The sequence below is a fragment of the Panthera pardus genome, unplaced genomic scaffold (assembly GCF_024362965.1).
Source record: "Panthera pardus isolate Hobbes unplaced genomic scaffold, ASM2436296v1 HiC_scaffold_20, whole genome shotgun sequence".
Lineage (NCBI taxonomy): Eukaryota > Metazoa > Chordata > Mammalia > Carnivora > Felidae > Panthera > Panthera pardus.
The window spans coordinates 92928933-92950012 of record NW_026526766.1 but is presented as its reverse complement, the minus strand read 5'-3'; the positions used below and the strand labels follow the sequence as shown (position 1 = coordinate 92950012).

The following is a 21080-nucleotide window of genomic DNA, read 5'->3' as shown; positions in this document are numbered from 1 at the left end:
CAGGCCGACCCTGGTAGCCAGCACGAGGGGTCAGGGGGACGCGGCAGAGGGAACGAGTGTCGGAACTGGGCGGACAGGAAGCAGGAGGTGCTCGATAGCCGCGACCGGGGGCGCTGGGAGGGGCGGCGCGGGTGATTCAGCCGACACTTCTCCCACCTGCGCTCGCGGGGCGGGCGGGCGGCGGGCGGGGCGGCCAGTCAGTGGGCGGTCCTGGTCCGCCAGTGGGCGTGGCCAGCAGTGGCCTCTGTCCGCGCCCCGCCCTGGGCGCCTATCCCCGGGCCCCGGGTCCCCGGCCTCCAGCTCCCTGCCGCCCCTTCGACGACGCCTGGTGCGCCCGCGCGCCCGCCCATGGCTGGGAAGGTGCTGTCGCTGCTGCCGCCGTTGCTGCTGGCCGCGGCGGGCCTCGCCGGGCTCCTACTGCTGTGCGTCCCCACTCGAGACATCTGGGAGCTGCCCGCCCTCAAGGTGCACGCTCGGGCATCCGGCGCAGTCCGCGGAGTTGCGGGCCCCGGCTGGGAGGCTTGGACCCGAGCAGGGCCAGGCTGCGCTCCCGCGGCAGCCGAGGACCCCCACCCGGGCTGCGCTGCGCTCCTGGCCGGGCGGGGGGTGGAGTCCCGGGAACTCCCCGCTCGCGGTGCCCGTCGCGTAGCCTGTCAGGGACGCGGCCGAGAAGCTGTCTCTCCGCTCCCCAGATGCAGCCCCAGGACGCCCCAGGCTGCGGCTGGACCCGCCGCCCCCAGCCCTGTGCTGCGCCCCAGGGATGCATACCCTCAAGGTTCAGTCAGATGGGGTGCGGCGGGCGTCAGAGCCTAGGGACCCCTCCCCACCCACCCGGTGGCCCTGACAGTGCGGGGTCTGCCCTTGAGGGGCGCCCGGTGGGAGGACAAGCCCGGCTGGTCCTAGAGGCGTTGGGGTGGGCTAGGCCAGATCTGCTCCCGCCAGGCTCCTGCAGTCCTGCCGGCTCCCTTGACCCTTCATTGGACTGGTAGGAAGAGAGCTTTGCTGGGGGTATGTGGGTGCTCCAAGCCCCAGCAGCCCAGGATGGGAGGTCGCAGGAGTGGGCGCTCTGTAGCCAAGGGCCACAGCTTGGGGGGTGCTGAGGCTGGGGGGCGGTTAGCCTGCTGATGCTGCTGTTCCCGGGTTGGGGAAGAGGCCTGGAGAGGCCCCTTTCCCCTGCTCAAGAGGGCACGGGCTCCAGTGGGGCTCTCAGTGCTGGGAGCCTGGCCCTTGGAACTGCAAGGAAGGCCCACGTGGCCCCTCTCAGCTCTGCAGGACCCAGCTCAGAGGTGCTGGCCTTGAGGCTCAGGGAGGGGGTGTCTTCAGGCATGCTTCCACATCCTGAGGCTGGGCTGAGGTCAGAGAGGTAGGGACACAGACGTGGAGAAAGCCTGGGTGCTGGTGTTCCTGCAACTGGGTTTCTCTACTGCAACCTGGGGACCTCATGTCCCTAGGGCGTTTCCGAGGGTGGTCCCGGGACTTTTCTGACACTGACACAACCCTTCAGCTTGCCCTTGCCGGGAAAGTTCCTGCAGTCAGAGGAGAAAAGGCTCCTGGCTGTCTACCCCTGCCCCCATTCTCTCCCCTACCAAGCCGTGTCTCTGTGGCGGTCCCTGCCGCCTGAACCCCAGTACTTCACTCTGGAGGTTCCAACCTTGCCACAGGGTGGGGGTGGGGGAGACCCGGGGAGCCAAGGGGCGTGGCCTCAGGTCCCCACCCTCACCCCCATTCCCAGTACGGCATTGTCCTGGACGCCGGCTCCTCGCACACGTCCATGTTCATCTACAAGTGGCCTGCAGACAAGGAGAATGACACAGGCATCGTGGGCCAGCACAGCTCCTGTAACGTACGCGGTAAGGCCCCCTGCGCCTGGACACCCACTCCACTCACTGTAGGACCTCAGGCGCCCTCTCTGGCCTTAGCCTCTGAAGTCAGGCGCCTCGGCTCGATGCCACTGGGGCCTGCTCCGGGAAGGAGCTGCAGGAACCTCCGAAAGAGGCTGGGACCCTGGGCCTGGGAGAGGCTACAGGCAGTTCATTCTAGAAAGTAAGCCTCAGGCAGTGCCTGGGAGGTTTGGGCTTTGCCTGGCCCAAGACTGGCACACCAGGCAGGCCCCTCGGGAGGCTAGGCCAGATTGACAATGCCTAGTGCTTTATCCTGGCACCTGGGCCCACACCCATGGGCGGGCAGCAGCCTCAGAGACTCTGGGTGGCCCAAAGGCAGGTAGGCCCTTTTGTCTCTGAGGGCTTAAACCGGGAAGGTGTGTCCAAGCTGCCACCGGGCTTGGGAGCCCAAGGTCCCCAGCCCTCCTGGCCCATGGCTCTTCCAGGGGCTGGCTGTCAGGCTTGGGCCCATCTCCCTGTCCCCCTCCAGGAGGGGGCATCTCCAGCTACGCAGACGACCCTTCCAGGGCTGGCCAGAGTCTCGTTGAATGCCTGGACCAGGCGCTTCAGGAGGTGCCCAAGGAGAGCCATGTGCACACGCCCCTCTACCTGGGAGCCACAGCAGGCATGCGCCTGCTCAAGTGAGTGTGCCCTTGACCTTCCCGGTCTCCACAGAGCCTCAGCATAGGGTGGGCCCCACACGCCCTCAGCAGCGGCCCTGAGCGGGGACCCACGCGGCCGACCGGCCACACGCGGCGCTCCCCAGCAGCAGGATCTTGGCTCCCTGGGGAGGATGGCCCTCAGAGTCCTCCCTGTGTTACAGCCTGACCAGTCCCGAGGCCTCGGCCAACGTGCTCGCGGCTGTGACCCGGACGCTGACCCGGTATCCCTTCGATTTCCGTGGCGCCCACATCCTCTCGGGCCAGGACGAGGGGGTGTTCGGTTGGGTGACGGCCAACTACCTGCTGGAGAACTTCATCAAGGTGGGCCTGATGGTCAGCCCAGTGAGCCAGGGGGCGTGGCACCCACCCACCAGCTGACCCCCACCCTCCGCTCCCCACAGTATGGCTGGGTGGGCCGGTGGTTCCGGCCAAGGAAGGGGACGCTGGGGGCCATGGACCTGGGGGGCGCCTCCACACAGATCACCTTCGAGACGGCCAGCCCAGCCGAGGATCCAGCCAGTGAGGTCCGGCTGCGGCTCTATGGCCAGCACTACTGCGTCTACACCCACAGCTTCCTCTGCTATGGCCGTGACCAGGTCCTCCGGAGGCTGCTAGCTGGTGCACTCCAGGTGCCCCACCACCCCTGGCCCGCCTGCACCACTGTGCCCTCCTGGAGGGAGGGGGGTGAGAAGAGATGGGAGCTGAGGGTTCAGAGCAGAGCCTGGACCGAGGAGGGCTCCTCTGGCAACAGGAACCAAAGCTGGGTTGTAATCAGCTGGCAGGATAGATGCGGAGGGATCCTTCCTGGGCAAAGGCCAAGTGGTCTGGCGAGTGTCTGACTGGGGGAAAGGGGGGCCAGGGCCAGGTCTCCAAAGGCCTGGATTTTGTCCAGCAGATAAGGGGAAGCCATAGATTGCTCCTGAGTGCAGAAAGTGATGTTGCCCAAGCGGGACTTACGAGAGAGTCAACAGGCAGGCCCTCTGGGGAGGCTTTCCAAAGGCCCTGGGCAAGGGGTAGTGGGCGGACTTTGGAGGAAGAGTGATGCCTGTCACAGCCCTACATTCCCCTAGACCCACGGCTTCCACCCTTGCTGGCCGAGGGGCTACTCTACCCAAGTGCTGCTTCAGGACGTGTATGAGTCTCCATGTACCGCGGCCCAGCGGCCCCAGACCTTCAACAGCAGCACCCGGGTCAGCCTGGCAGGGAGCAGCGACCCTGCCCTCTGCCGTGGCCTCATCTTAGGACTCTTCAATTTCTCCTCCTGCCACTTCTCCCGATGTTCCTTTAATGGCATCTTCCAGCCCCCAGTGGCTGGGAACTTCATGGTGAGTCCAGGGGGTGGGAGTGGGGGCGGGTGCCCTGTAGCATGCGGGGCCTGCTCATGGGGAGACCGTACCCCCCTTGCAGGCCTTCTCTGCTTTTTTCTACACCGTGGACTTCCTAAGGTCTGTGATGGGGCTTCCTGTGGCAACCCTACAGCAGCTGGAGACAGCCGTAGTCGCCGTCTGCAACCAGACATGGAGTCAGGTGAGGCCTACTCCCGCCTTCTCCAGGGTTGCACAGGAGGCCCCGGTCAGCTGGCATCATGCCTCCCTGAGGCCTGACCCTAGAACCGAGATCTGGAGGACAGAGCGCATAGCAAAGGCCCCGTGGCAGCAGGGCGCACAGAGGGAAATGGGGTGGGGACTGGTTGCAGCAGGAAGGACCGGCGGAGTTTAGGGGTGGGGGAGCCAGACTTTGAAGACAACACCCAGGCTTCTGGGGTCTGCCACCGGTTAGACGCTGGTACCAAGTAAAGGAAGACGGAAGTGCTTGCTCAGGTGGAGTGTCAGGTGTCTGCCAGACCCCGGGAGAAACACAGTGTCTGTGGGCTCTGGTGGTGACCGAGGCCCCGTCCTGTCTTCTCTGGGTCTAGTCGCAGGCAGACTTAGGGGGGGCGGGGAAGCGGGGGACAAAAGGCCAGCCCAAGGTCCATGCGGAGGGCCTGGAGCTTCTCCTGTTGCCCTGACCACGGGCTAAGGTCACTGCCAGCCTGCTGCGCCCTGGGTGGTCATCCCTGCTGTGCCCCCGGGGGCCCACCTCCAAGGCAGGGGTGTCCACTGCCATCCATCCACAAGTCACAATGTCCTTCCTGGAGGGCACAGTCCTGCCCTGGGGGGGGGGGGGGGAGGTGGCCCCTCTGGCCCTTCACTGCCCGTGGGTGTGTGTTGGGGGGAGGGGTGCGGCACGCCGCCGGCCAGCGCTCCTCGTGGGCCGGGACCTCCAGGTGGCGGCCGGCCCGACAGTCTCCCCCGCGCGTCCCAGCTGCAGGCTAAGGCTCCAGGGCAGCGGGCCCGCCTGCCCGACTACTGCGCGGGGGCCATGTTCGTGCAGCAGCTGCTGAGCCGCGGCTACGGCTTCGACGAGCGCGCCTTCGGAGGGGTGACCTTCCAGAGCAAGGTAGGAGCTGGCGGGGGTGGGGGTGGGGGAACCCCCGGGCCGCGCGGAGGCTGAGGCCGTGCCCCTCGCCCGCAGGCCGGGGACACCGCGGTCGGCTGGGCGCTCGGCTACATGCTCAACCTGACCAACCTGATCCCCGCCGAGCCGCCGGAGCTGCGCAAGGGCACAGACTTCAGGTCCTGGGTCGCGCTTCTCCTGCTTTTCGCCGCCATGCTTCTGGCCGCCGTGGTCCTGCTGCTGCGCCAGGCGCGCTCGGCCGGGGCGTCGAGCGCCATCTAGCGGCGGGCCGGGTCCCGGTTCCCCGTCCCACCCGTGACGCCTCCGCCCACAACGCTGCTCCGGTCGAGAATGGGGGCCGAGCCCACGGGGGACCGGGGTGGGCGAAGGGAGCCACCTCCGGCCCCTGCCTGCCTGCTGCAGCCTTCTCCAGCCTCCAAGGTCTCCTGCTCCTCCCCGCGCCCCCACGCCCCCCCCCCCCCCACTTCCTGGGGGTGGGGGATTCAGACACCCCCCCCCCCCAGCCCTGGGCTGGTGACTTCAGGACTGGGTGTCTAGGGACCCCCACCCCGCCCTCGGGAGTCTGGGTCTGCATCCGGGCGGTCAGAGCCCACAGGCCGGGAACGCAGTGCTTCCTTGTGACAATTTTGTAATAAAAGCTTCTTCCTAGAGCCGAGGAATGTTCCTAGGGTGGGGCCTCCTTGCTGCTGCCTGCCCTCCCTCCCTCCCTCCCCACAGCTATGTTGGCCAGGAAGGCCCGCTGCTGGTCCCCAGGGTGGCCCCGGGCTCCTTCTCCTTCCTTCTTCTCTGGGCCCGGACTGGAGCGGCGAGGGAACCCTGGTTCCCTGGTCCCCTGCTCCCAGTGTGTGGCCTGGAGTAGCTGCGGGGTGGCCGAGCCAACACAGACCCCGTGTCCCCTGAGTCTTCTCCGGCCAGCAGTGCCCCTGCGGTACCTCCAGATCTGCATCAGTGACCCAAGCAAGATTGGAGCTGGGCCCTGGCCTGGAATTGGGCTGGGGGTAGGGGTGAGGGCGGGGAGCGTGGAGGTGGTGGAAATAGTGGGCAAGGCAGCTGTCTGGCTGCAGTCAGTGCTGGAAGAGTGAGGGGGGCGGTGGACAGACCCTCGGCAGGAAGCGGTGCTGGGGGCTGTTGTGATCAGGACCAGGAGGGCCGCGGGGCCCATTGCTCAGAGAGACGAATCCCGTGAAGAGGCTGGGCTGTAAGGCCCAGGGGCCACCACACTGGGACGCGGCTCCCTTCCTGCCTGGGTGTGGTCTTCCGCACCCCCAAGAAGCACCAGGTGCCCCCACCTGCCTCTCCTGCAACCTCCTCCCCCAAGCACTGTTGCACTGTTTGTTAATTTAATTTTTTAATTTTTCCCCAGCATGGGAAGGCATGGTCTTGCCTGTGTCTCCCTGCCCCCGACCTTTCTAGAAAGTGAGTGCAGACACCATTTCTGTCTGGTTATTGCCCTGAGGGCAGCGCTTGCTCTGGGGTTTTGAGCCATTTCACGAGCCCGAGGGCAGCCAGCCCTACCTTTGGGATTGTGACACAAAGGGCTGAGAAGACGCATCGGGTGTGGAGGCTCACCCCTGTTCTCTCGGCAAGGTGAGCCGGAGGGAGGTTTCCAGGTGGCAGGGGTGGCTGTGCTCTCTGGAGGCAACCGGTGCGCTGTAAGGGTGTGCATCCATAGGTGCGTGCTGCCGTGAGGCCTCGGGGAGCTAAGGGCTGTCACCTAGGGACCGTGGACAGCTCCCAGCCGCTCCAGGTCGCTCTTGCCCCCTGGCGGCCTCACTGAGAGCAGCCGCCCCATTCCCCCGAGCGGTCACCAGCACCCGCCTGGTTCTGCGAGTGTCCGCTGCACACCGAGGGCCGTGTGTCCCTGAGGGCCCAGGTGCGGACGCACCTGTCCACCCGTGTGCGCCTGGTGTCCCTGTGTTCCTGGGGCTCGCGCCTCCGGGCCCAAGGCAGGTGCCCCGCTCCAGCGGGGCGGAGGTTGGGTGGGAATTGACGACAGAGAGGGGACCCGAGGGAAGTGTGTCCCGCGGAAGCCCACCCCAGGCCTAGCCGGGTTTGTGGAGGACAGAGAAGGCCCCCGGCTGCAGAGGCCACAGAAGTCGGGGCGCCCCGAGGCCCCGAGCGAGGAGGTGGAATCGGAACTAGAGGAAGGGGGAGGGGGCGCAACCTGGAGGCGCCGGCCCGCCCCCGCAGGTGGAGCGCGCAGGCGCACTCCCCGAGCGCCTCCCGCCGCCGCGCCTGGATCCCGGATCCTTTGCCGCAGCGTCAGCGCCGCCGCCGCCGCCTCTTTTCCGCCTCCTTTCCTCCTCCGTCTCCGCCTCCGCTCCCTCCTCCTGCTCCGGCTCCTCCGCCTCCCGGACGCGGCGCCCGCAGCCCGCGCCGAGCCCCGGGCCGCGCGGTGCCATGCTGCCCCGGCGGCGGCGCTGAAGGATGGCGACGCCGGTCCCTCCGCCCTCCCCGCGACACCTGCGGCTGCTGCGGCTGCTGCTCTCCGGCCTCGTCCTCGGCGCGGCCCTGCGCGGTGCCTCCGCCGGCCGCCCGGGTGAGCCAGCGCGTCCAGCGCAGGCCGCGGGGGCACCCGGGGGCCGGGGAGCGCTCGCCTGCGCGGCGCCGCCGCCCTCGCCCGGCCGCAGGCCCCGCCTCGCCCGGGATGGGTAAACAGGTTGGGCCCGGAGGGCGCGGCGCCCTAGGGGCCGCCGAAGGGCTCCCCCGGATGGCGCTTCTCCTGGGTTCCTGGCGGCGAACCCGAAGTTCACGCGCGTCGGGCCTTTGTCTCTGGATCCGTGGGCTTGTTCTGTGTGTGTGTGTGTGTGTGTGTGTGTGTGTGTGTGTGTGTCTGTGTGTGTCTGTGTCCGAGGAGGGTTCTCTCCGGGTGGGCCCGCCGCTGGGAGTCTGCCCTGTGCGCGTCTGTGTGTGTGCGCTTCTTGGCCTCCGCGTGTCCGGGCCTGGCTCCGGGTGCCTGCTGGCCTTGCTGCTGGTGTCCGTCCTGGGGACTGCCTGTCCCCCTGCGTCGGGTGGCCGGTGGGGACGAACCTTACCTTGCTGCGGTGAGGGAGTCTGAGTTGTCCCAGGCTCAGGGGCTTGTTCTGGCCTCAGTGGGGCAGGAGGGCTACCAGTCTGGAGCTTCCTCCCTCACCTCCTGCCCTGGAGGGCCCCCTTATGCGCTAGAGGCTGAAGGGCACCCCCCCCAAGGTATGCTCCGCAGAGCCTGAGGAGCCCAGCGTCCTGGGAGATGGGCAGTGAGGCTCCAGGTCCGAAGGTCTGCGGGAACCCAGGATCCAAAATGCACCCCCCACTCCAGGGCTGAACTGGGAGACTGTGCTCACACATTCATTCACTTCTCCTGGCAGCAGCACAGGAGAGGTGCTATTCTTAGCCCATTTTACAGGTGAGAAAACAGGTACAAAGAAGTTAAGTGACTGGTAGGTGGTACAGCTGGGGTGCCAACCTGGGCCGTGTGGTTCTGTGGGAGGCCTCCAGAGGCCTCTTGGGCATAGCACCCCTGGACAGGGGGCTGGGGCATGGCTGGCCAGGGATCGTGAAGGCTGCCTGCTGAGAAGCTGACCCTAGAGCATGAAGGGTGGGGCCTCCGGAGGAAACGCAGCCTCTGTGCTGAGCCCCTGGGGTGGGCAGTTGCTGTCCCGGCTGCTGATCAGCCTTATGCTCTCACAGATGTGGGATGTGGTGCCAGCCAGTCTCCAGCTGCCGCTGTTCCTGGGACCTCATCCTGCGCCCGAGGCGGGACTGGGGACTGTCCCTGGGGCCTCGTCCTGCACCCGAGGCGGGGAGGACTTTTCCAGGATTAGCAAGGCAGCAGCCATGTCTTTCTAGGCTGGAGGACTGGGAGTGGAGGGAGGTCTCTGCAACCCAGACCCTGGCACCAGCTGTGCGCCTTGGGCCTCTACCCCTGGCCTAGTGCACTCTGGGTCCTCAGCACCAGGAGCAGGGACTGTCTGGCTTCCTGGGCACCCAGCTGGTGGGTGGGGTCCAGACTGATGGGCTGACACAGGCTTAACGTTTAACTAGCCCACGCCCCAGGCCGGCTTTCTGATACCGGTGCCTGCTGACCGGAGGTAGTGCAGGATGGGGTCCCCGGGATGGGAGTCTGCCTGCTTGCCGCAAGGACTGCTGGGACTTCCTGCCTACAGACAGGAGGCTGGGAGTATCAGGTTACCAAGGAAACCAAGTCAGGCCAGCCAAGGTCTGGAGAAGGACAGGGCCCGGGAGTCCCTGATCCCTCACATACCTTGGGCTCTAATGGTCCTCCTGCAGTATATGTGTGTGTGGGGGGGGGGGGGGGGGGGGGCTAGGTAGAGAGGAGTAGTCCTAGTCCTCCAGAGATGCCCCATCCCAGCCTCCCCAACCAGAATTGATGGGCCCGCTGGGTATCTTCCGGGGTCCTCTGGCTCTGCTGCTCATACCTGGGGCCAGCGTCCCAGGCCTTGGGAGATTCCCTCGTTTCGAGGCAACTCTCCTGCATCTGAGAAGGGAAACGGGCATGGAGGCCTACTAGCTGCGTATACAGGACACCACGGTTCGGACCCAAAGTCCCAGGGACTCCCCGGTCCCTGGTAGCGTGGCTGCAAGAGCGACCCTGGCCTGGCTTCCGTATTTCAAGCAAGTCAGATTTGCTGACCCTATTCTAGAGCTCCCCAACCCAGCAGCTTCTCTGTGCTCTGGTGACAGGCCAGAGGTCAGACGCTGGAGGAAGGGCTGTCTTCCCTTGTTCTGGGCTACCTTCCGGCTCTGCTCTGGGGCTGGGGGACGGCATGCTGGGACTTGCAGGGCAGTCCCGACGTGGTGGGAGAGGCGGGCGGCCAGCATCCTACGCTGTGCCTGTCAGAGACGGACCTGGGCCCCACCTTCCGGGGCTCCCAGTCTGGATGGAAGGTCCAGGGCTTGTTCAGGGCACGTTGCAACTGCAGGCAGGACCCAGAGGGCTGCACGGCCCTGGCCAGGAGCGCTGTTGCTCTGCAGCCAGTGAGGGAGGGCTTCCTTACAGGGCTGGCTCAGGCCTCCCAAGTGGACTCTGGGGAGTGGGTGGGGCAGGGAAGTTCCAGTAACATGTTGGGACTGTTTATCTTCCTGGTCCTGATTTCTGGCTGTTGGGAGGAAGGGCCTGCCCAGAACAATGGCCGGAGCCAGGCCAATGGGTCAGCTCAGTGGGGGAGGAGTGGCCAGGGCAGTACTGTCTCTGTGCAGGGGCTGAGCCAAGCAGGGCGGTGACCTGGCTCTGCCTTCTTCCTAGATGCCGCTGTCTGTCCTGGGAGCCTGGACTGCGCCCTGAAGAGGCGGGCACGGTGCCCCCCGGGCGCGCACGTCTGTGGGCCCTGCCTTCAGCCCTTCCAGGAAGACCAGGAAGGGCTCTGTGTACCCAGGATGCGCCGGCCTGTGGGTATGGGAGAGAAGGATGTCCTCCCCACCTCCCCTGTCCTGACACATTCGCCACTCAACCTCGGCTCTTAGGTCCCTCGAGCTTTGTCAGGTTCCGGAGACTCTTCCGTCTCCGAGTGGCCTGGTGATCTTTCCAGATAGCACCAGCCCAGAGCCTGGCAGTGTGCCGAGGCCTGGGGCAGTTAGCCCCTACCGGGACAAAGGGTGTGTGGTGTGAAATGCTGGGGTGACTCCAGGAGAGAAGGGGGTTAGAGCTCCCCAAGTCCTACCCCCTGGGCTGCTCCGGCTCCTCGCCCAGGGTGACCTCTTTCTCCGTGGCTCACTCACCCTGTGCAATCCATGTGGCTTACCGACCGATCTGAGCCCAGGATGTCTGGACAGCCAGCCAGATGCTGAGTGACTTCAGGTGTGGAGGGGATTACAGAGGGATGCTGGGGGAGCTGAAGTCTGGTGGGGCAGGAGGACCTTCCTGCCTGTAGGGGAGGCAGGGGAATGAGATGTACAGGCTTGCTTCTAGAAGGTGGCAGGCGTCCTGCTCTTTCGATGCTGTGCAGGGTGTCGGCCTGGAGCCTCTGTCTGAGCTGTGGAGCCCACGGCAGGGACGGGGAGGAGGAGCCGAGACACCAGCCCTACTCAGAACTCAGAGAGCTGCCCTCAGTTCCTACTGATGATGATGACCTGGTGGTGGGGGCGGGGACAGAATGGGGCCTCTCCGCTCTTCTTGAGGAGCCACTGCCTGTCTTGGTAGAGAAGGGGTGCAGTGATGCATGGGTAACAGGTAGGGCGAGGAGCACCCTGCCCTTCTCCTCCTAGCCTCTGCACATTCCCCTAACTCCTCCGCTCCCTTGCCCCCACCCCCACTTTCCTGGGAAAGCTGCCGCTCCTGTGGACTGCCTTCGGCTGTCACCATGGCAACTCAGGATGGCCGGGGCTGGCAAGCTGGTACCTGGTCCTCTGGCCACCACCGGCCCCTGGGAGGAGCCTGGAGGGAGAAGGAGGCCTAGGCCTGGAGTCTGCTTCCTGGACCGGCCTCACCTTCTCTGGAGGGCCGCCTGCAGCTGGCGTTGCCAGGGATGGGCTAGGAGCCTCTCCATCTGATGGCCCCTCCCCCCACCCCCCCAGGGGAGAACCTGCCCAGGCCGAGACTGGAAGACGAGATTGACTTCCTGGCCCAGGAGCTGGCCCGGCAGGAGCCCCGGCACTCCAGGCTCACGGCCCAGCCCCAGCTTGAAGGCGCACAGCAGCACCTGGAGCCTGGTGAGCCCCAGCCGGTCCCCCTGCGTCTCCCCACCACTTTTGACCCCCCAGGCTGGTCCTGTGCTCTAACCATACCCTGCCTTCTCTCTGCAGCAGCCACCCTGGGGCTCTCAGAGCGTCGCCAGGGCCCCAACCTGGGCCTCCCCTCCACTCGGGGAGCCCCGGCACCCACGGTCCACACATCCTTGGGCTCCCCTGTGTCGTCTGGGCCGGTGCACATGTCTCCCTTGGAGCCCCGGGGTGGGCGCGGTGACGGCCTCGCCCTCGGTAGGTCTGCGGGTCTGTAGGTCTCGGTGGGCCGGACGCAGGGTCCCGCCCTGAAGGCCGTCCTCACCGCGCCCCCTCCCCGCAGTGCTCGTCGTGGCGTGCTCGGTAGCCGGCGCGGCCGCTCTCGCCGTGGCCGCTCTCTGCTGGTGCAGGTGAGCGCGGGGCGGGTGGGCGGACTGGGGACCGCGGGCGGCGACCCCGCGGGTCTCAGGCTCCACTCCCCGCAGGCTGCAGCGAGACCTCCGCCTGACTCAGAAGGCCGACTACGCGGCCCCGCAGGCGCCGGGCTCCCCCGCGACGCCCGGGATCTCGGTGCGTGGCCCCGCCCCGCCGCCCCACCGCCCCGGCCCGGCCCCTCCCCGCCGCGGCCTGACCTCCCTGCCCTCCCCCTGCACAGCCGGGCGACCAGAGGCTAGCGCACAGCGCCGAGATGTACCACTACCAGCACCAGAGGCAGCAGATGCGGTGCCTGGAGCGGTGAGAGGCCCCACCCGGTCCGCCCGTCCCCATACCGGCCAACCTACCCGGCCAGGCCCTGCCGGCTGCGGCTCGCCCACCCTCCTCCCCCCGCCCCCCCCCCCCAGCCTCCCAGCCCGCCGCCCCTGCCCTTGGGCTCTGGGGCCAGACGCTCCGAGCCCCCCTTGCAGCCCGGGCCACTAGGCGCTGGAGGGTGTGGGAGGACCGAGCCGTCCCGCCCCCCACCCAGGCATAAAGAGCCGCCCAAGGAACTGGAGTCGTTGTCGTCCGACGAGGAGAACGAAGACGGCGACTTCACGGTGTACGAATGCCCCGGCCTGGCCCCCGTAAGTGCTGGGGCCGGGAGTGTGTGGGGGGGGGGGGTACTTACTGCCTCCTGGGCCGCTCCCCCGTGCACCCCGAGCCTGACACTGGCCTTCACAGACCGGAGAAATGGAGGTCCGGAACCCGCTGTTCGATCAATCGTCGCTGGCCGTGCCCCTGCCGCAGTGACCCGAAGGCTGCCGCCCACCGGCTCCGGACCGCACGGCCCACGGGTGGGGAGGGGCAGGGCTTGGAGTTTCCCCCTACAGAGACCCTGTTGAAGGTGGGCGTGCTTGTGGCTGGGCCAGGGCACGAGGGCGGGAACCCCGCATTGAGCAGACTCTGCCCCGTCCTGCCAGGGGCCACGTTCCCCTTGCACCTGCCCTCTGGAGTGGGAACCGCCAGTGAGGGGATGGGGCGAACCCCCTAAAGACCAGGCACGGATGAGGCATCCTGGAGACAAAACCATTAAAATACATTTCAAACACACCATCTTGGCGTGTGCTGCAGACCGGCCTCCGTCCCACCATCTGGGGCTGCGGAGGATGGGGGTGCAGTGGGGACCTGGGGCTCCTCCCACGCTCTGAGGGTGGGGGAGGGGCATCTCTGCCCCCTGCTGGGGAAGAGAGGCTTTATTTTTCCACCAACACGGAGGACCACCCGTACCCAGTTTCCCCTGTGGGCCTCACCCCTACTGAAACTTCTCTCTCAAGTTGGGGAGGGAGGGGTGAAATGTGGGGCCAGGCGGGTCTGGAGTTGGTACCACCCCCTAAAAGAGCCCATTCCGTGCATGCTAAAAAGGGCAGGGGAGCGGGGGAAGTGGGCGCCCACGCACACCTGGCAGTCGGCACCCAAATGCCATTCTGCAGTTGCCCACCTGGGCCAGAAGGCGGGGAAGAAGCAGGCGCTGAGTGTGGGTTTGTTACAGGGACCACAGAGACACCTGGGCCCCTGCAGCACGTGGGCACGGCAGGCAGAGGGACCTGAGGGCTGCGGGCTGCACGCAGACCAGGGTGGAGCAGGTGAGGGGGGGAGAGGTGGCCGGGGCCCTGAGTGTCAGGAACTGCGTCTTGGCCCACACCAGCCACCCACCCGGGAGCAAGGATGCCGGGGGAGGGGAAGAGTGACCTTCAGGTGGAGGTTCAGAGCGGGGGTGAGGGGGACCGCGTTGTGTCATCAGAGGTGTGGAGGGGTTTCAGGGAACAGGAGGGCCTACTGCAGACGCGGACGGGGTGCAGGGATTGGGCCCGTCTGCCCCACTGAGGCGGGGGGGGCGGGGGGAGAGGGTTGGGTTCAAGAGAGAAATCTGAATTTCTTTTTTAATGTTTACTGGTGTATTTTTTTTTCAACGTTTTTTATTTATTTTTGGGACAGAGAGAGACAGAGCATGAACGGGGGAGGGGCAGAGAGAGGGAGACACAGAATCGGAAACAGGCTCCGGGCTCTGAGCCATCAGCCCAGAGCCTGACGCGGGGCTCGAACTCACGGACCGCGAGATCGTGACCTGGCTGAGGTCGGACGCTTAACCGACTGCGCCACCCAGGCGCCCCTACTGGTGTATTTTGAGAGAGAGAGAGAGCAGAGGAAGGGCAGAGAGGGAGAGAGAGAATCCCCAGCAGGCTCCGTGCTGTCAGCTCAAAGCCAAACGTGGGGCCCAACTCACGAACCGTGAGGTCCTGACCTGAGTCAAAGTCAAGTTGAGCCACCCAGGCACCCTGAGAATTCTGAACTTCAGGGGCGACCCTGAGAGAGGAAGACAGCCGGGTTCCTGAGGAGAGACCGGTGGGCTGGGCTGGGGGAAATGAGGTTGCCCCTGCTTGGAACACACGGCCTGTCCTAAAAACGTCTGTCTCTGGGGCTAGTGCCCACAAGGCTGGGAAGTCCTTTCTCCCCACCCTGGCTCCTGGGCCGTGGCCTTGGGCTGGCCCGCAGCTGGGAGCCTCAGTTTTCCTTCTGTGCACCGGTGTGGGAGATGGAAGGAGGCAGGTGCAGGGAGCCGGGAACCTGTGTGGGTGAGGGCAAGGTGACGATGGCATGTCCACTGTTGCTTACTCTGTGCCTTCAGGGGAGATAGCCACGGAGGGAAAGGTGTGGAGGGTCCCAGCCTCTCTCAGGAAGGCCCAGGCGGTCTGCATTGCTGGCTGGCTCCTACATACTGAGGGCCAGGAGGTTCCCCTTGAGCTCTGGGGTCAGGCCCGGTGTCAGGACCCTTGCCTTTCCCGCTTCCTGTGGCCTGACCTGGGCAGGAGTGGCCACCAGGGCTTTCCTAGCTTCTGTCCCCAGCGTCCTTGCTGCCTGCTCCCCAGGGCCTCAGACAGGAGTGTCCCCCTTCCTGGGTAGCTGCAATGAGACAGGAACCGGTATGTCTGGGCCAGGGAAGCAAGGGCAGGGGCTGGGGTCCTCCAGGCGGTTGGGTCTCCCTTGGCATAGGCCCGAAGCAGCTCAGCAGCCCGCTCCCTACCTGGTTCAGGCCTTCCATTGGCCTCAGGCAGGGCCAGTCCCTGCTTTTGCCTAGACTCCAGCCACTCTTTTTCCCCACAGGCCCAGGATACAGTGGGCTGCCCTGGGGTGGAGGCTCAGGGCCCAGGAAAGCTCTGTCTCCACAGGGACTTTGGAGGCCCCAATCCTGGGCGAGGGGCCCATTACCTCCCTCCGTACCACCTGTAGCCTCGTACCCCCGCCACTGTTCCTGTTGCCGTCCCAGGGCCCCTTCTTGGCACAAGAGGCTGATCCCGTCTCTGCCCTCTGGCCCGACCCTGTGCAGAGCCCTCCTGCTTTAGCTCTTTACCAGCCTTCCCCAGCTTGACATTCTCCTTGAGCATAGGTGACGAAAGGTGACATTCTCACAGCCCAGCAGAGACTCCAAGGTGACACCCATCTGTTGGGAGATACCCCCGCCCCCGCCAGACCCTTACCCTGCAAGAATGTAAGACCACATTTGGCACAGAACGTGGGGTGGTCCCTTAGCCAAGACCCTGTGAAGTGGGCACTTTCTACGTGCAGACTCCAGGAGGTGACGCCTTCCTCCTGCAGTTCAGACACACTTCCCTGTCCCCCTGGGTGGCTGGCTGGGCTGGTTCCGGATCCCAGTCCCCCAGCTGCACCCCCACCCCGGGTTTCGTGCGGAACAGAAAGGGACGAGGCAAACTCGGTGCATGGGCATCTGGCGCTGGTCTTGGATGAGGAAGTGAACGTGCTCCTGGCCTGGGCGGGAAGGGAAGGGGTAGGAGAGGAGGCGCTGTGCTGCTGGCCTGGACCTGTGTGCCCTGTGGCTGGCCCACGTGGCCTCTGCAGCTCGAGACCAGAGTTGTCTCCCGCGGCAACTGGCTCCCGGGCCAGCCCTCGTGCTGCACCCCCAGCCTGGGGGCTCCTTGGCTACCTGCCAGTCTCTGCACCCACCTTCCAAAGGCTTCCCTGAACCCCCGGCATCATCTTGCCTTTGACAATGAAGTGTGTGCTGCCCTTGCTTCCTCCCCTGCGGGAGCAGGTGGCTTTGGAGCACGGCCACCAGGGGGCCTTCTGGGCACAGGCATGGACTCTGCCCCGCTCAGGGTAACCCTTGGCCGGCAGGCAGCTAGGCTGTGGCCCCCCTTCCCTGAGGCAGCCCCCCAGGCTGGAGCTAACGCTGGTCCAGCCCTCCACCGCCCTAGGTGCTGCTGCCTGGCCGCTGTCTGCAAGGGGGAGGTGGCCAGTGGCCCGCCCTCCGTCTGGGGCAGGGCCCCCCACCCCCATCTGTGGTTCCTTCAGTGGGTGCCCACGAGGAGGCCGGCCCCGAAGCAGCCCCGAGGGCTCAGCTGGGGGAGCCACAGTCCGCTCCTGCTCCCAAGATGCTCACGGGCTGCAGAGACGGAGTTGGGTGCCCGCCTGCGTCCCAGAGAGTCGCAGGGCCTGGGGTGAGGCGGCAGGATGAGGCCCCCGCTTTCCCTTTGACTCACGTTTTCTCGCCTTCTTGACTTTCCCCTGAGAGCGTCTCATTCTGACCTGTTTCTAGGCCAAACCTCAGGGCCCCATTTCCCAGCCAGCAGGTTTTCATGACAGGGGGCCGCCAACCCGAGCTGGCAGGTGTGTGACTGGGGAGCAGTGGACCTGCGGCGGAGGGCAGGGAGGGTCCTCTCAATCCACCCAGAAAGGCAGCGGGCTGTGGGTGTGGGTGAGGCCTGTGGTGAGCGCCTTGGCCAGCCTGGCCGCGCAAACAGGAAGGGCACGGGTGCCAGCAGCCAGAAGCCAGGTCCTAGCTGGCTGCCGTGGGATCGGCCCCTGCCCACCTGTCCCCCTGCCCACCTGCTGGGTGCCTGCCGCGAGGAGAGGTGGGCTGAGGCCGGGGTGTGGCTGCTCTGTGGTGCCCCTGTCAGTGAAGAGACGCCAGGGTGGGGCCAAAGGCTCAGCGCCACCCGGGGCATCCCCCTAAACGTCGGCGGGGGGGGGGGGGGGGGACTCCGGGCAGGCCCTGGTGATCACCGGCAGGGAGTCAGGCCTGGCTGCGGCACCCACACCACAGGCTGCCAGATGGTTGCCGCCAGACCCCATAGCCTCCCTCCCCTCCTTCCACGTTGCGCAAAGCCCCACTGCAGCTCGGAGGTTATGCAGCGGCAGGGGAGCCCCACAGATGCCACACTGCCCCCTCTCCTGCACCGGCGTCTGTCTCCTCCGTGGATCTCACGCCAGCTCCCAGCTCCACCCTGACAGCAGTCTGGTCCTCACTGGGGGGCGGGGGCTGGGAGAGGCCAGCAGCTTCAGGTGCCACAAAGTGAGAAAGGATGGGGACAGCGGGCTCTGCAAGGTCCCCAGAATGGGGTGGGGCAGCAGACCCAGCCAATAGTTCCTGTTTGCCCTTCCTTCCACAACAGCCATCCCGCAGGTTCAAGAGCGGGACCGGCCTGAGGCCTCCAGAAGCTGAGCACGAGGGCCAGTCCTTGCCCTGCCACGTCGGGGACCACGTGAGGGTCCAGCCAGGGTGAAGGAGGCAGATGGGCGCTGGCTAAGCTGAGCGTGGGGAGGGGGCCAGAGCTCAGGGGAGGCCGACCTTGCTGGTTTGCCGTGTCTCCCGCTCAGAGGAACTGGAGAAGAAGGGGAAGGAACTTGACCTCCAGGCCTGGGCCCCCAGAGCTGGCCGGAGGGCAGCGGTGGGGGTGGAGAAGGCCTCTGGACTTCTGCCTTCCTTTTCCTGGAGCAGGAGCCGGCCCCCTACCTGCCAGCGTCAGGGACACAGCGACTCCTTCCCTTTCCACCCTGGAAAGCCCCCTCCCTGTCCCCACCCCCATCCTGGGCTGTGGGGCCCGGAGGAAGAGGCCTGGAGCCCCCAAGGGCAGGCCCCTGCCCATACTCCAGGCTGGCCAGGACCCTGGGACTTCGGTGGACATGTGTCCCTGGGTGAGGAAAGAAGGCACGTGGCCCTGCAGCCCACCCCGGGGCCAGGCCCAGGCTGGCGCCTGCCCTTTCTAGGCACGTGCTGTGGCCTGGTGTGGATGGAAAGGGCACGTGCTGTGGCCTGGTGTGGACGCTCCCGGGACCCCGGGGCAGTCCCCCTCCCTGGGAACCTGGGTTCTGTGGCGAGGCAGGCGAGCTAGAGGCGGCAGGGGTGAGGAGGGGCGGGGCAGTGCTGTGGCGGGGCAGAAGCTGTGGCCGAAGGCTCAGGCTCCTGGCAGGGCGCTGAGCACAGCAGGTCTTTGTGGGGGTCTGGGAGTGGCAGAGCGGGCGGGCGTTGGGCAGGGGAAGTGGGTGATGCTACCGCAGGAGGGGCCTCCCAGGGAAGTGCGCCCTGCTTTCCGGGCCTGGGTGGTGGGCAGTGACTGGGTCCTTGCCAGCGGGGCGCTCTTCTGGGAAGGGGGCCCCCCCCCATCGGCCCAGGACGGCCCCTCCCCTGCTGGCCCCAGGCCCCTTCAGCAGGGGAGCGGGGCCTGGTGTGGGCTCTGGATGGCGCCCCTCCTAGAACCACCCAGCCCCCCTCCCCCACAGCCAGAGGCTCAGAGGAGAAAGCCAGCGAGCTGGCGGGCGGGCGGGCGGGCAAACCAGGATGGTGGCTGTTGCCAAAGGTCACCCCCAGGGCGGGGGCCGGGGCGGAGCGGGAGCAGGAAGATACCCTGGTTTCTCTCATCTTGGGCAGATGAAAGGAGATCGCTTCCAGGTGGGGCTGGGCGCGGGGGCGCAGCTGTGATTTCAGGGCGCCTCTGCCTAGCGGCTGCTGTGATTTGAGATCCTCGGGTGGCTGCAACCGGGCGCTGTGGATGAGCCATGCTGGTGAGTGCGTGGTCCCCCGGGGAGACCTGGGCCGGGAGGAAGGGGCCCGTGGGGCGCGCCGGGAAGACAGCCGCCCTCCCCCCCGCGTGTCCCGTGTAGGATGTGGCCCCACTCAGAGGCGTCGGGCGTCTGGGGACGCTGGCCGGAGCCGCCCTGCTCTCCACCCTGTGGCTCCTGTGGCAACTCGGGTGGGCCCCCGCGAGGGTCCCCGCGGCGCCGCCCACGCTCACCGTCCTCGTCTGGCACTGGCCCTTCGCCGACCAGCCCCCAGAGCTGTCCGGCGACACCTGCGTCCGGTACGGGGTGGCCCGCTGCCGCCTGAGCACCAACCGCAGCCTGCTGGCCAGCGCGGACGTCGTGGTGTTTCACCACCGCGAGCTGCAGAGCCGGCGGGCCCGCCTGCCCCTGGCCGAGCGGCCGCGGGGGCAGCCCTGGGTGTGGGCCTCCATGGAGTCGCCCAGCCACACCCGCGGCCTCGGGCGCCTGGGCGGCATCTTCAATTGGGTGCTTAGCTACCGGCGGGACTCGGACATCTTCGTGCCCTACGGCCGGCTGGAGCCTCACGCGGGGCCCGCCCCGCCGCTGCCGCCCAAGAGCGGGACGGCAGCCTGGGTGGTCAGCAACCTCCAGGAGCGGCAGCGGCGCGTGCAGCTGTACCGGCAGCTGGCGCCCCACCTGCGGGTGGACGTGTTCGGCCGCGCCAGCGGGCGGCCGCTCTGTGCCAGCTGCCTGCTGCCCACCGTGGCCCCGTACCTCTTCTACCTGGCTTTCGAGAACTCGCAGCACCGAGACTACATCACCGAGAAGTTCTGGCGCAACGCTCTGGCCGCCGGCACCGTCCCCGTGGTGCTGGGGCCCCCGAGGGCCACCTACGAGGCCTTCGCGCCCGCCGACGCCTTCGTGCACGTGGACGACTTCGGCACGGTCCGAGAGCTGGCCTCGTTCCTGGTGGGCATGAACCAGAGCCGCTATCGACGCTACTTCGCCTGGCGGGACCGGCTCCGCGTGCGTCTGTTTGGGGACTGGCGGGAGCGCTTCTGTGCCATCTGCACCCACTACCCCCGCCTGCCGCGAGACCGGGTCTACCGGGACCTCAAGGGCTGGTTCCAGGCCTGAGCCCAGGCCGCAGGAGGAGGCGGAGGGGGGCGGCTGGGCGCTGGCGGTGTGGGTGGAAGGCTGGATGTTGAAATCAAACCACCGGGCATCCGGCCCTGATGCGCAGCCGTCAGGTTAACGTGGAGGCTGGGGTCAGAGGCTAGAAAGCAGGGGTGTGGGAGGAGGGGGCCGATGTGGGCAGGCTGCCTGGAGGAGGCTGGTGAGCCCTGGGGCGAGCGTTTGGCGGTGAAGCTTGAGAGCAGGGAGTTAGTGGGGGTGCGTGTTGCTAGTTGATCAGAGACACAGGCTCCCACGACCTCTGAGGACCTCCCTCCCCACCTTGGTGACATGCCGGGCGAATCGAGGCTGTGCCAGACACGGCGGCGGTGGGGGGGGGGGGGGAGAAGGGCAGAGGCAGGGCGCTGGGCCTGGGGGGCATGCCCTCCTGCAGTCTGTGGGGGGAAAGACCGTGCCCCCCGACCTCCTCTGTAACGGACCACTGGCCCGGGTCGTGCGGGCACATCACCCTTGCCCTCCATGGTCCCGGAGCCCCGGTGTGCAGACCTGCGCCAGGCCTGGGGACACCACACAAGCACACCAAGAGCTCGCTGGCCTCTCCCACCCGCGGCCCACTCTAGGGAGGGCAGCTGCCAGTAAAGGGAGAACGAGAATGGCATGTGCTGACTCTTTGTCTCTCTGCCCCCACCCCCCGCCGTTTCACCCCTGCCACACAGGCCTCCTTGTCCTGAAGGAATCGGGCCTGCTCCTCCTCAAGGCCTCTGAGCTCCCTGTGCTTGAGAGACCCTCCCCCACACTCTGCCCGCGCCTCCCAGCTTCCCTTAGCCACGGCCAGATGAACAGCATGGCATTGGAGAGCCTTCCCTGACCGAGGCGGGTGGGGGGGTAGGGGTGCCGAAATCTGAAGCCTGGCTCGGGGGGGCCAGAGATACCCCGTCTTAAAGACCCTGGGATTTCATTTTCAGGCTGCAGAGGCGTCTGGGGTGTGGCAGGGCTTGGTTTGTGATACCAGGTTCTCTGTGACAGGTGGTTGGTG

General features: G+C 66.7%; 3 protein-coding genes across 5 annotated transcripts; all 3 read left to right on the top strand.

Moving 5' to 3' along the window:
• Positions 1-208: 208 nt before the first annotated feature.
• Positions 209-7147, top strand: ENTPD2 (ectonucleoside triphosphate diphosphohydrolase 2). 3 transcript variants are annotated; one of them, XR_002076416.2, is made up of 10 exons: positions 209-465; positions 1733-1850; positions 2371-2521; positions 2704-2863; positions 2944-3171; positions 3613-3867; positions 3950-4069; positions 4847-4981; positions 5057-5419; positions 6363-7147. XR_002076416.2 is itself a non-coding variant. In XM_053908583.1 (9 exons), the coding sequence occupies exons 1-9, from the start codon at positions 349-351 to the stop codon at positions 5258-5260; spliced, it is 1488 nt and encodes a 495-aa protein (XP_053764558.1). In that variant the 5' UTR covers positions 209-348; the 3' UTR covers positions 5261-5662. The 3 variants fall into 3 exon arrangements, 2 of the variants coding, with proteins under 2 accessions (XP_053764558.1, XP_053764559.1); XM_053908583.1 differs by lacking the exon at positions 6363-7147 and having other exon boundaries at positions 5057-5662; XM_053908584.1 differs by lacking the exons at positions 2944-3171; positions 6363-7147 and having other exon boundaries at positions 5057-5662.
• A 65-nt stretch (positions 7148-7212) lies between these two features.
• NPDC1 (neural proliferation, differentiation and control 1) lies at positions 7213-13180 on the top strand. Its single transcript, XM_053908585.1, has 9 exons — positions 7213-7538; positions 10245-10391; positions 11513-11647; positions 11741-11914; positions 12000-12066; positions 12142-12226; positions 12312-12391; positions 12621-12717; positions 12815-13180. The coding sequence occupies exons 1-9, from the start codon at positions 7427-7429 to the stop codon at positions 12881-12883; spliced, it is 966 nt and encodes a 321-aa protein (XP_053764560.1). The 5' UTR covers positions 7213-7426; the 3' UTR covers positions 12884-13180.
• Positions 13181-18828: 5648 nt separating this feature from the next.
• FUT7 (fucosyltransferase 7) lies at positions 18829-20702 on the top strand. The gene is made up of 2 exons (XM_019435987.2): positions 18829-18931; positions 19031-20702. Exons 1-2 carry the CDS (start codon positions 18926-18928, stop codon positions 20045-20047), a joined length of 1023 nt encoding a protein of 340 aa, XP_019291532.1. The 5' UTR covers positions 18829-18925; the 3' UTR covers positions 20048-20702.
• Positions 20703-21080: the final 378 nt, after the last annotated feature.

Coding starts and splice junctions, on each gene's coding strand:
- ENTPD2 (XM_053908583.1), top strand. CDS start 349: ATGGCTGGGAAGGTGCTGTCGCTGCTGCCGCCGTTGCTGCTGGCCGCG. Junction 1,851..2,370: donor CAGCTCCTGTAACGTACGCG/GTAAGGCCCCCT, acceptor GTCCCCCTCCAG/GAGGGGGCATCTCCAGCTAC. Junction 4,070..4,846: donor GCAACCAGACATGGAGTCAG/GTGAGGCCTACT, acceptor CGCGCGTCCCAG/CTGCAGGCTAAGGCTCCAGG.
- NPDC1 (XM_053908585.1), top strand. CDS start 7,427: ATGGCGACGCCGGTCCCTCCGCCCTCCCCGCGACACCTGCGGCTGCTG. Junction 12,392..12,620: donor CAGATGCGGTGCCTGGAGCG/GTGAGAGGCCCC, acceptor CCCCCCACCCAG/GCATAAAGAGCCGCCCAAGG. Junction 12,718..12,814: donor AATGCCCCGGCCTGGCCCCC/GTAAGTGCTGGG, acceptor TGGCCTTCACAG/ACCGGAGAAATGGAGGTCCG.